This window comes from Alexandromys fortis, unplaced genomic scaffold (assembly GCF_014885135.2).
Source record: "Alexandromys fortis isolate MF-2015 unplaced genomic scaffold, M_Fortis_MF-2015_v1.1 scaffold_3, whole genome shotgun sequence".
NCBI classification, from domain to species: Eukaryota; Metazoa; Chordata; class Mammalia; order Rodentia; family Cricetidae; genus Alexandromys; species Alexandromys fortis.
The window spans coordinates 18,324,720-18,335,806 of NW_026067909.1; the positions used below are offsets into that span (position 1 = coordinate 18,324,720).

General features: G+C 49.1%; 1 protein-coding gene across 1 annotated transcript; it reads right to left on the reverse strand.

The window, feature by feature from the left end:
* Positions 1 to 3,119: 3,119 nt before the first annotated feature.
* On the reverse strand, positions 3,120 to 6,220 carry Scgb1a1 (secretoglobin family 1A member 1). Its single transcript, XM_050137171.1, has 3 exons — positions 6,077 to 6,220; positions 3,887 to 4,074; positions 3,120 to 3,292 (listed from the first exon to the last, which is right to left on the reverse strand). The coding sequence occupies exons 1-3, from the start codon at positions 6,207 to 6,209 to the stop codon at positions 3,245 to 3,247; spliced, it is 369 nt and encodes a 122-aa protein (XP_049993128.1). The 5' UTR covers positions 6,210 to 6,220; the 3' UTR covers positions 3,120 to 3,244.
* Positions 6,221 to 11,087: the final 4,867 nt, after the last annotated feature.

Consider the following 11,087-nt stretch of genomic DNA (forward strand, 5'->3'; position numbering starts at 1 on the left):
GGGTTTCTCTGTATTGGCCTGGCTCTCCTGGAACTTTCTCTGTAGACCAGGCTGGCCTTGAATTCACAGAGATCCACTCACTTTTGCCTCCTGAGCGCGAGTGCTAGGATTAAAGATGTGCACCACTACCCAGCCCTCTTGTGTGTGTGTGTGTGTGTGTGTGTGTTTTTCAAGACAGTGTTTCTCTGTACAGCTTTGGAGCTGTCCTGGCACTAGCTCTGAAGACCAGGCTGGCCTCAAACTCATAGAGATCCGCCTGCCTCTGTCTCCCAAGTGCTGGGATTAAAGGCATGCGCCACCACTGCCCAGTTCCTCTTGTGTTTTAATTTAGTATATCCATAGTGAAGATGACTGATTTTAGAAATATATATTTCTATACATATATATGTATGTATGTATGTATGTATGTATATATATATATATATATATATATTAGAAGTGTGGATTTTCTCTTCCTCCCCCTGCCCTTTTTCTTCTGAAATGATCTCATCTGGCCTGAGGCTCACTATTTACACTAGGCTGGCCTAGAACTCATACTCTCTCTGCCTCAGACTGCTGGGGTTAAAGGAAAGCATCACTATACCCAGCCTTTCTTTATTCTTGAAATGTAAGAAGCATTCTTAGTTTGAGGCCACTTAACACCATCAGCAACACCAGACCAAACCTGCCCTGGCAAGACCTCAACCTTCCAGCTATAGCTTATGGATCAAGAGATTTTCTTAGCCACGCTAGGGGAGAAGAAAACAAACAAACAAATAATAAAAACCAAAGGCAGGTCCTAGTTTCCTCTGATTTCATATGCACTATGCAGATAATCCACTCTTTCTGTGGTTGTAGTCAGTTCATTCTTGCATTCTGCCGTGTGTGTGTGTGTGTGTGTGTGTGTATGTATGTGTGTGTGTGTGCGCGCGCAAGTGTGCGCGTATTTGTCAAAAGTCAATCCCACATGCATAGCTGTTTACATGGGTGCTGGTGTCGGGGTTGGCACTCGGGTCCTTGCACAGCTGTTTACATGGGTGCTGGTGTCGGGGTTGGCCCTTGGGTCCTTGAGTTTGCACACTTTCTCAGATGCACCACCTTCCCTACCCTGTATTCTGTGTTTGAAGAACCTAAGGTACTGTACATTTCTCCGGGTTAATTTTACAAATTCTTACGCCAAAGTCCTCTTAAGGCAGAAACCCACTGCAATACACTCCCACTTCCTTTATCCCCAGTCAACTGCACTGTGTTTGTGCGAGGTAAATATTTCCCTGGCGGTGACTAGGTAGTTATAATTCAGAACTTTTTATGACCTTGGAGCGTATCCATTTGAATAATACCCACCTAGGTGGATGGAGGCGAAGGTATGCATCTTAGAATGACCTGGACGCAGAAGAATCTGGGGCCTTGAGAGCGAGGGAGTGGGGCAGGTCCCCACCAGGTCCGTCCCTACTTGTCACAAATAATCTCTCTTGGGATCGCCAATCCCCCCTGACCTGCCCTGGAATTTTTACTACCCCGGCCCCTCCTCCGTGGCAGGCAATGAACAAGCAGGTGTGGTGGCTTTATGTGTACACACATAGGTGTTTACGGTGGACTTTCTCATCGCTGTCTCTAATTTACGGCCCCTCTAGATTCCTGAGTGGGAGGCTCTACCAGCAGCAGGGCAGGAGACGGGCCTGAGCTCTGGGTTATGTGAGAAATGAAAGAGACACCGTTAATGCCTGCCAAACGTAAGCAAGCGAGGAAGGTTGTAAGGTTGCAGTTTCTGCTGTGGAACTTTAAAACCAGGCAGGTGGAGGTAGCTTAGTTCTGCTTCTGGGCCCTCTCTGTCTTCGGAGTCATCTCACAGTCTAGCTCCGTTAGGACGGCCTATAAGGTCTTCTGGGAGTGGAATTACTGCTAATTCCAAATTAATTACCGACCGGTCACTGGCGGGGTTCAACTGCGCCATACCGTTCATGTGCTTTCCCCGGGGTTTTTTCCTCAGAATTCTGATTAAAAAAAAACCTCTCCCAAATCAAAGTTTAGAAGTTAGACGAAACGATTCAAGATCAATGCTGGAGACCGAATGTCTCATCTTCGGCTCCACCCAAAAGCCAACACGCTGGGGCCGGATAGGAGTTCCAGATTAGGCAGGAAGGCAGTGGGACAGCGTGGACTACACTGCCCCCTCGTGGTGGTGACGCACGAAGCAGGCGTGGCCCGCGCTTGCCCACGTAGCGTAGTTTCCAGGGAGGGCTGGGCTGCTTGGCTGGCATTCCCTCCCACAGCCTCCTTGTTCAGGTGCCCTCTGCCTCAGCCCTGCCTATTTCTACAGGCCTTTTGCACACTCGTTAACTTCTTCGGATGGTGTAGCCCGGCTCCAGTGGAGTCTCGCTGATATTAGGACAAATTTTAAATCACACAACAATATCTATTTGGGCTGCTGACTTTGTGTGGCCTGTACAAAGGTCCTGAGGTGGGACTTGGCTTTAGAAGCTAAGGGCTTGGGGGTGGGGTGGGGTGCCTTAGCAGAGGGAGACAAGGGCTGGTATGGGCCTTGTGCTGAACTTGAACATTTATGGTCAGTGTGCTGTATACTTTGAAGGATCGAGTGTGCGTGGGCACTGCTGAGCCTTTACACGTGATTAAACTCCCTGTGGTAGGTGTGTGGTCACTGAATTGCTTAGCAGTAAGTCGGCTGGGAATCTGTAAAGGGGCCTTTGGGTTTGCAGCAGCCCGGGATGATGGTGTGGTCTGTGGATATGGAGGGAGTGAATGACCCCACAGGTCTCCTCAGTTGATTGGACAAGGAAGGGCTAAGGGATACACACCAGGCTCCTGGCTGGAGCAGGATAGCCCAGAGGATGGAGATGGAATCCAGTAACATCTGGGACCAGTCTTGGGGAGGGAGGGGTGTATCCCAGATCTGTGGGATAAGCTGGGTTAGAGTGTCGGATAGATGGTGGGACCTAGCTAGAGGGCTTTGCACTCCACTGATGGTAAGCAGCGAAGCCTAGAGGAAAGAGGCCTTCTGGGATTTCTTGTGTGGTCCCAGGGCAGGCCTCAGTTGCCCTCCCTTAGTTCTGGTTCATGTCACTCATTCCGGGACCAACTTCTGGCTCCAGCAGGTGGATGAAAAGACCAGTGCACACAGGCCCAATGAGATGCTTGCAGTTTATTGCGGGGAGGAGGGCAGGACAGGTGTGGGGGGGAGGTAAAGGGGGCACAGGACAACAATGGGGGCTCTTAGCAGGGGGATATCTTTGAAGTCCGCTGAGCTTTAGAAGTGTAGGCCTTGATTACACAGAGGGCTTGTTAGGATTTTATCCTAGAATAAAGAAACAAAGCCCCCACATAACGGTGAGTGAACCCCAGAAGTAGATGGCATATACAGATTTAACAGAGGCAAAAGCTACAGTAAGTTCTGCAAGGTTCTCAGGGTAGAGGCCTTGGATGGCTTCCCGATAGGCCTTAAAAGAACAGGCAAAGTGGCTTGGCTGTAAATGCTCCTGCCTGAGCATGATCCACAGGACCCACATGGTGGAAGGAGAGGACTGATTCCTTAAAGATTGTCCTATGACCTTCACACGTGCAACACATACCTACACATTCACACTGAATAAATACAATTCTTGGGAAAAAAGTCAGCGGAGCTGAGTGTGCTGGTACAAGCTCATAGTTTGAGCTACTTGGGGGGGCTGAGGTAAGAACAACAGTTGACCCCAGGAGTTCAAGGACAGTGAGGCTAGTTCTGAGAGACCCTCCCCCAAACAACAACGATAACAACAATAAGCACGCACACACACAGCAAGAAGAAAGCAAGGGACACCACAGGGATATCCATCAGCCTTGTAACCCCGTGTGGTATGATACTGTAGTTGGGGAACCACTCAGAAGCAATGTGGTGATGGGTGTTGCATACCGAGAGCTTCAGGATGTTCTTTCTGGTCTCCTCCGGGAGGGTATCCACCAGTTTCTTCAGCTGGATTCCTGCATTTTTAAGTTCTGAGCTGGGGCTGTAAAACTCCAGGGCTGCCTTATATCTGGACTCTGGGTCCGTGAAGAGGCTCTCAAGGACTTGAAGAAACCCTGGGCAGACATCTGAAGAAGCTGGAGTGCAGGCAAAAGAAAGTGCATGGATTCAGCTTCTTCTCCAAAGACTGGCCAGTCAGTGCCCCGCTGGACCAGTCAGTCTGGGCAGCAGGAGATAGCAGCCTTTGGGTGATGGAGGAGAATGTAAGAGCTGGTGAGGCTCCAAGCGTGGAAACCTGGCACCGTGTGAGCACTTTCTAGGTTACAGCCAGCTTTTGGCTTTCCTGAGCTGCCTTTGGATTCCTGGCTTGGGCTGGCCATTGTTTCTGTCATCATTCTAGACAGAGCCGGTAACAGAAGCTGCCTGTCTAGCTGTTTGCTGTGGTGTGGGGACTGGGAGGAGGCCTCTGGGAGCCTTGCTTTCTACCAGAAGGCTCCTGGCCCACGGCTAATGGTGGTCTGTGCCACGTGTTACTGAGGGCATGCGACACAGCCCTGCCAGCCTCGCATCATCCCCAGACCTGGCCTGGAAGATGAAAGTACGCATGCATTCTAGTCTGATGGCACAGTCAGTTTGCAGACAAGTCTCTCACCTCACCATGTTCCCCGCAACAGCGGTGCTGTGTGGATTGTGCTGTCTGCTTCGGTGCCTACTCCTGGGAACACGATTTCCTACCCTGCTTCCCTCTGTCTTCTGACCTAGTTGAAATTTCCTGCCCCGGAATTTTCTGCATTGTGGGCAAATTTGGCCTCACTGCTCTGACTCAGGACCCTGCTCCTATTCCAAATATCCACTCCAGCTGGGTATGGCAGCTCACATTTGTCACATAACCCATGACACTGAGGAGGCTAAGGCAGGATGGCTGTGGATTCAGACCAAAACGAGGTCCTGTCTCAAAACCAAAACAATGCTCACTACAACTTAAACTCTCTCCATAACGTCACCAGCAGGGTGTTTCATTTTCCAGTGGCTCAGTTTTTTAATCTGTAAAACAGGAGCAGTATTTCTACTTCCCTGCGTTGTTATGAAAATGAAAAGGATAGTGTGTAAAATGGCCGAGAACAGTGACTAGCACATCGCACAGAGCATTAACTGGTTTCCAGCCAGAGTTTTATATGCGAATAGCCTGCCAGTTTAGCCACCCACCTCTACAGTAATTAGCACTGCTACCTAATTAATAATCCAAAATGATGTCATTTCCCCTGAAAACAAATAAAAGTGTTAGGTTAAAACAACCGTCCCTACTTCCCCTTGATTTGGGGTCTGAATTCCCTTAGTCATAAAACCTGTATCCACTGGCATTGTGAACCTTTCCAAGTACATTAACTGGGGTTTGGTTTTTAGAGAAATAATACAGACTTATCAGAGGGCAGTCGGGAAAGCTGATGGAGGGAGAAGTTTTCCCAACCCCATTCCCGAAGCACAAAATGCCTGGAGGGAGAGAGATTGGCCCATTCTCCCTCGCTCCCTTCCTTCATCCTTCCTTCTCTTCCCTCCTCCCTCTCTTGTTTCTCTTCCGTTCTTCACAGTGATAGCAACAACTATCCAGAGACCTCTAATCCCCTTTCCAGAGGACAGAATGTTTAGAAAAACTCCACCCGGGATTGGCAGCTTCCCAAAGGGAAGATCTCTTTCTGGAATATTCCTTTCCTCCCGGAACGAGAGACTTTGCCTTGGGTTTGAGGGCAAAAGTCTCTGCACTTCCCCTTCCAGACTGACTGCCAGAGTTGGGTGGGGACACCCTCCAACCTGGAGCACTTGGCATCTTGAGCCAGTCCTAGTCTGGGCTTCAAAGGGCGCCTTATCCCTACTCCACTTTTGGGCAGACATGCTGGTCTAGATGGGCAACTCCCCATCTCCCATTCAGGTTTTCCTGGCCCCTGGAGTGCAGAGGTTCAGGATTTGGAAGGTGTGATTCTAGGCTTTCTAACAGCTCAATGCTTTCCCCAAGATCATAAAGACTGTTGGCCATCAGATTCAAGCTTTCTGAGAGTCACCATGTTAAGGCCCTCCAGGCAGCCACAGAGGGACTGGCCACTTCCTTCTTCTGTTCTTGGGAAAGGGACCCTTGGCACTTACCCGAGCTACTGCAGACGGACAGCATGGCAAGAGCGATTGTGAGGATGGCGACCTTCATGGTGGAGTCCAGGAGGCTCTGGCTGTCTCTGGATTCGGGGTTAGGTGTCGTAGTGTGTGTGAGTTGTGGGGGCATCAGGTGGCTTTTTATATGATCCAGGAAGCACATAAGAGGCCCGGGGGCAGGGACTGGGTACCACTTAGGATATTGCGTTATTTACTTTGTTATCTTCTCTGTGGAATAAGTAAATAATTTCTTTTCTTAAACCCAGTTTCTGTTCCCATTGAAACTGAGCTCACACAACAGACCACTTGTGGGATTTACAGGCAGTGTGGGGAACTCAAGTCAGAGGTCATGGGAATCTGGACACCTATATCTTTTTTTTTTTTTTTTTTTTTTTCCGAGACAGGTTTTCTCTGTAGTTTTGGAGCCCGTCCTGGAACTAACTCTGTAGACCAGGCTGGCCTTGAACTCACGGAGATCCACCTGCCTTTGCCTCCTGAGTGCTGACATTAAAGGCATGCACCACCACCACCTGGCATCTGTGTCCTCTTTTTGAAGTCAAGCACTGGGTTCCAGGAAGCAACTGTAGACTTGCCATCCTTGGTGAACCAGAGGCTGGAAGCCCTTCATCAATCACAGGGAAGAACAGAGACCTAGGGCTCTAAAATGTCACTGGGATCCTTCTATGGCCTCCCTCCAAGGAAAGTGGCGAGACTTCAAGCTGCAAAGGTCATGATTATTGGGCATCATTGGTGAGGTTAGATCTTGCACACAGCAGATGTGGACAAATGGAGACTTCTCCATAGCATACATCAGAGACCCAGGCCTCAGATGGGGCTTGATCTGTTTCTACCCAGAGCAGTCCTTGAGTCCTGTTCTTCTGATGGCCATTTGAGGGGCACCTTTAGTCTTTATCTGACTTGGCCTCTTCCTGGCCTTTGCCCTATAGCCTCCTCCCTCTCATTCCATTCTCTCCCAGGCCCTCCCACACTCTGCACCTTCCTGTTTTCCTTCCTTGGCTATTCTTTCTTGATGTTGACAGTTCTTAAGTGTTTGTAGTTCCCAGGCTTTCACCTTAGCCTGCTTGCTTCCCAAGCCCATGCTCAGTGTTTACTCTTTTACTTCACTATGTCTCAGCATATAACCTAGCCTGGTTGAAATCCAGACCTTTCCAGTCTCTTTGCTTCCCAGCTTGCACTCCCTGGCCATTCTCCATTTCCACAAATCCTTTCAGACTTCAGATCGTCTCAAATGTTCATCCATCCACTTAGTCAATAGATGCCCAGTACCTACAATGTTTTAGTCGGCCCGGGAATTGGGGAAGACCTGGGGAGGCATTTAAAGACCCCTCATGAGCTTCCTGCATAGTGGCTGTGAGGACTGTGGTCAGCCCAGAGCCTTCAGCTTCTAGTTAACTATGGCGTCTGCCCCTGCTACAGAGCACTGCCTTACTTAAGGTCCCACCCTCCCCAGGGCTGTTTGCATCTAACGACACAACAGGAAGGGGATTTAAAGTTGTGGGCATTTTGATTTGCCTCTTTCCCAATGGCCCTGAGCCATTAGGATGCACTTTTCCATTGTTCCTGAGCTGTCCTGTCCATTAGTTCGGTTCTAACTGTAGGCTTGGCTCATTTCTGAGTCTCTGGTCTGATCTTAGCACAGAGACTGATGTAGCTATCACTGCAACTAGAGTCCTTAAGCTGTTCCTCCACAGAAGACCTTTGTAAAGAACATTTCTGTCTCTGTCTTTGAGTCCTAGAGTGAGGTTGTCTCTACATATTTTCCCACCTCCAAATCCCAAACCAGCTATTAAACAGGGAAGCCTTCCTGGACCTGTGGCATGGCTACTTCGTGACACAGCCCAGGACTGTGCACAGAATGCTGTAGGTGTCCTCAAGGTGTCTTTAAAACGAATGTACCAAGCTGGGGAGATGGCTCGGTGTGTACACTGTCTACTGTGCATGCATGAGGAACTAACTTGGCTGTCAAGCATCCGTACAAAAAGCTGGCTGTGTCTGGAATCCCAGCTCTGGGGAGATGGAGACAAGGGGAGCCTGGAAGCTTGCTGACAAGTCCTTCAAGCCATATGTTCCAGATTCGGAGTCAGTGAGAGGCTCAGTCTGGAAAACGAGATGGGGAGTGACAGAGGAGGACACCTGATGCCGCCTCTGGCCTCCACCACACACAGACATTCATATTCATAACACACACACAGATACACACACACACACACACACTAGTGAAAGACCGTAGTTTGCACCCTCTGTGGACATCAGCGTGCAGGCTTAAGTTATAGGGTCTTCAAGACGGTCTGGATGCTGTGTTCGTTCCTGTTGCTTGTGTCCATCTGTCCCCTGCTCCAGCTCCCTTCTTCCAAGTTCATTTATGGGGTCTTCTTCCCCCCATTTCACGCTTCCTTTCTGACTGGGTCTCTGGCTCAGGTCATGAAAGGGCAGTGTTGTTCCTGGGCCATGGCTTTGTTCAGACTCAGGGGGCACAGGCTGGAGGTTGACGTTGAGGCTATGTTCCCCAGATTGCTACCATCAAGAGTACCAGATAGGTTCTTTCATCCTGGCCCCGGGGAGAGCCCTGCTTGGTGGGAGTGGGCCTTTTGCTTGCCCTGGGATCTGTGAAACTCCTTCTCTGAACCTCTGCAAGGGTGTGTCATTCAAGGTTCTGAGAGTTAAGCTTCTTAAATTCCAGAACCATCCCTAAGACACTCCCACCCCTTGATTTCCAGGCTAAGTCCTAAGCCTGCTTAGCACGGGGCAGGGTGTAGGGGGGCTGCCATCTCTGGCTGCACTGGGGGCAGATATACCACGCGAAGACAACCTCCTTGGGAAAGAGAAGCCACTTGGTTACTAACACCGTGAAGGCAGTATTGGATTGGTATATATCCTACTGGTCCCTCTACCTTCCTTACTTCCTGCATTGGCTGTGACTGGCTTTGGAGAGCCCTGATCACTAGATTGATGGAGAACTTTGAGATCTGAGCTAGGCGTCATCCACAATGATATGCTTTGGGCCTGAGTTCAGAAAAGGTCAGGAGGAGCCTCATCCACAGCCTGAGGGGACTGATGGGCCTGGATACTTCATACGGGTATTTGGATTCTTAAGTTCCTAAGTCACCTGGCCCCTCCCCCATACCATGCAGTGTGTATGTGGATAACATGTGAGTATGTATGTAGGTGCCAGGTTGTTGGGCCATGTTCAGTGTCCCCTAGTGAGCCCTTTCCTTTTTCTCACTTATGAATTTAGTGGCAATGGCAGGAGGGAGGGGTGAAGCCAACAGTGCCCTCCACAAGGTACTGCCAGGAGATATTGCCTAAGACCAGATGTTTATCCCCTGGCTTCAACGCTTAGCCGATCCCCAAAAGCAGAAGCTGGAGAACAAGTCCCAGCACGGCCCAGAAAGCAGGTTGGAGTTCTTGGGTGGGCCATTCTGAGCCCAGTGAGCCACGGAAGGACTGGTCAGACCACAGGTCAGCTCATGAGGTCAACTGGGGGGCAAGTTGTAGAGTCTCTGGCTCCTCTTCCAGTGGCTAGCTCTGTGACTGCTCAGGAAATAGCTGTCCAACAGCAGATTTTCCCTCACGAGTCTGATTCATTTTCTTCTGCCCCAAAGCTGGTCCCTGCACTGATCTAGAACCCTCCTAGGAGGGGCTTGGCTCCTTTTGAGGATTTGGTTGTCTTCTGCCCCAAAGCTGATCCCTGCATCGATCTAGAACCCTCCTAGGAAGGGCGTGGCTCCCTTTGAGGACTTGGTTGTCTTCTGCCCCAAAGCTGGTCCCTGCACTGATCTAGAACCCTCCTAGGAGGGGCTTGGCTCCTTTGGAGGATTTGGATGTTTTGTTCAGCAGTGATGATGTCGAGATCCTTTGAGCTTTTAGGGACCTAAAATAATGGTCATGTTTCCTCCATCTCACTGACTCTAAAACACTGAAGGAGATCTCTAAATTATAATCATGAATATTTATCTAGGTGACAGGATTCAAGTAGTTAACCATAGCTCAGTTCACCTATGATACAGTTGCATGGAGATGCAGTGCAATTTAAAGTTTAAAGTCTACCTGCAATGAGGTCGAACCCAGTGCAATTTCCTTCAAAAAGCTTGTAGCCCCCTTGGACTTCTTGTGAGAACCGGGCATTTCTTCTTCGCTTGTTTAATTTTTCTGACATTTACTTGTCTTTATTGTGTGTGCATGTGCCACAGGGCCCACGTGCAGAGGTCAGAGGACAGCTTTATGGGGTTGGGCTCTCTCCTTCCACCTTTTCATGGTTCCAGGGATTGAACTCAGGTCATCACGCTTGTATGGCAAGTAGCTTATTCTGTTGAGCTTCTTGATCACCTCACTGTTTATCTGTTTTTTAAGACAAGGTCTCACGCAGCCCAAATTGACCTGGAACTTGCTGTATAATTGAGGCTTGCCTTGAACTTCTGATCTTACTTTTCCCATTTAATGCTATGTCTCCTGAAATTGTGTGTGTGTGTGTGTGTGTGTGTGTGTGTGTGTCTATGCCCACACACGCGCATGTAGGTGTGCTACCCAGTGTGGGTGTGTTTAGAGGTCAGAGATTCACAACTGCTGCCTTCCACTATCTCTCTTCACCTTGGTTTTTGATATAGGGTCTCTATAGAGTCCTGGATGGCCTGGAACTCAATAAATAGACCAGGTTTGAACTCAAATATCCACCCATTGAGTGATCAGGTTAAAGGTGTGTGGTACCATATCAGGCTACACTTTATATTTTGAGACAGGGTCTCTCACTGAACCTGGAGCTCATCATTTAGTCTGGGCTGGCTGGATCATGAGTCCCATGGGTCCCCTTGATTCCTCCTGCCCAGTGCTTGCGTTCTCCATGTGTGCCACTATGCCTGGCTTTAGCACTACAGAACTGAACTCAGTTCTTTACAATAGATTGCACAGCAAGTATCTTACTCACTGAAATCTTGTTACTTTGAAACACATTTGTTCTTTTTTTTTTTTTTTTTTTTTTTTTTTTTTTTTT

Excerpts from the sequence above, each read along its gene's own strand:
- Scgb1a1 (XM_050137171.1), bottom strand. The coding sequence starts at position 6,209 with ATGCCCCCACAACTCACACACACTACGACACCTAACCCCGAATCCAGA. Across the intron at positions 4,075-6,076 it reads GTCCGTCTGCAGTAGCTCGG|CTTCTTCAGATGTCTGCCCA; the intron begins GTAAGTGCCAAG and ends CCTGCACTCCAG. Across the intron at positions 3,293-3,886 it reads AGAACATCCTGAAGCTCTCG|GATAAAATCCTAACAAGCCC; the intron begins GTATGCAACACC and ends TCTTTATTCTAG.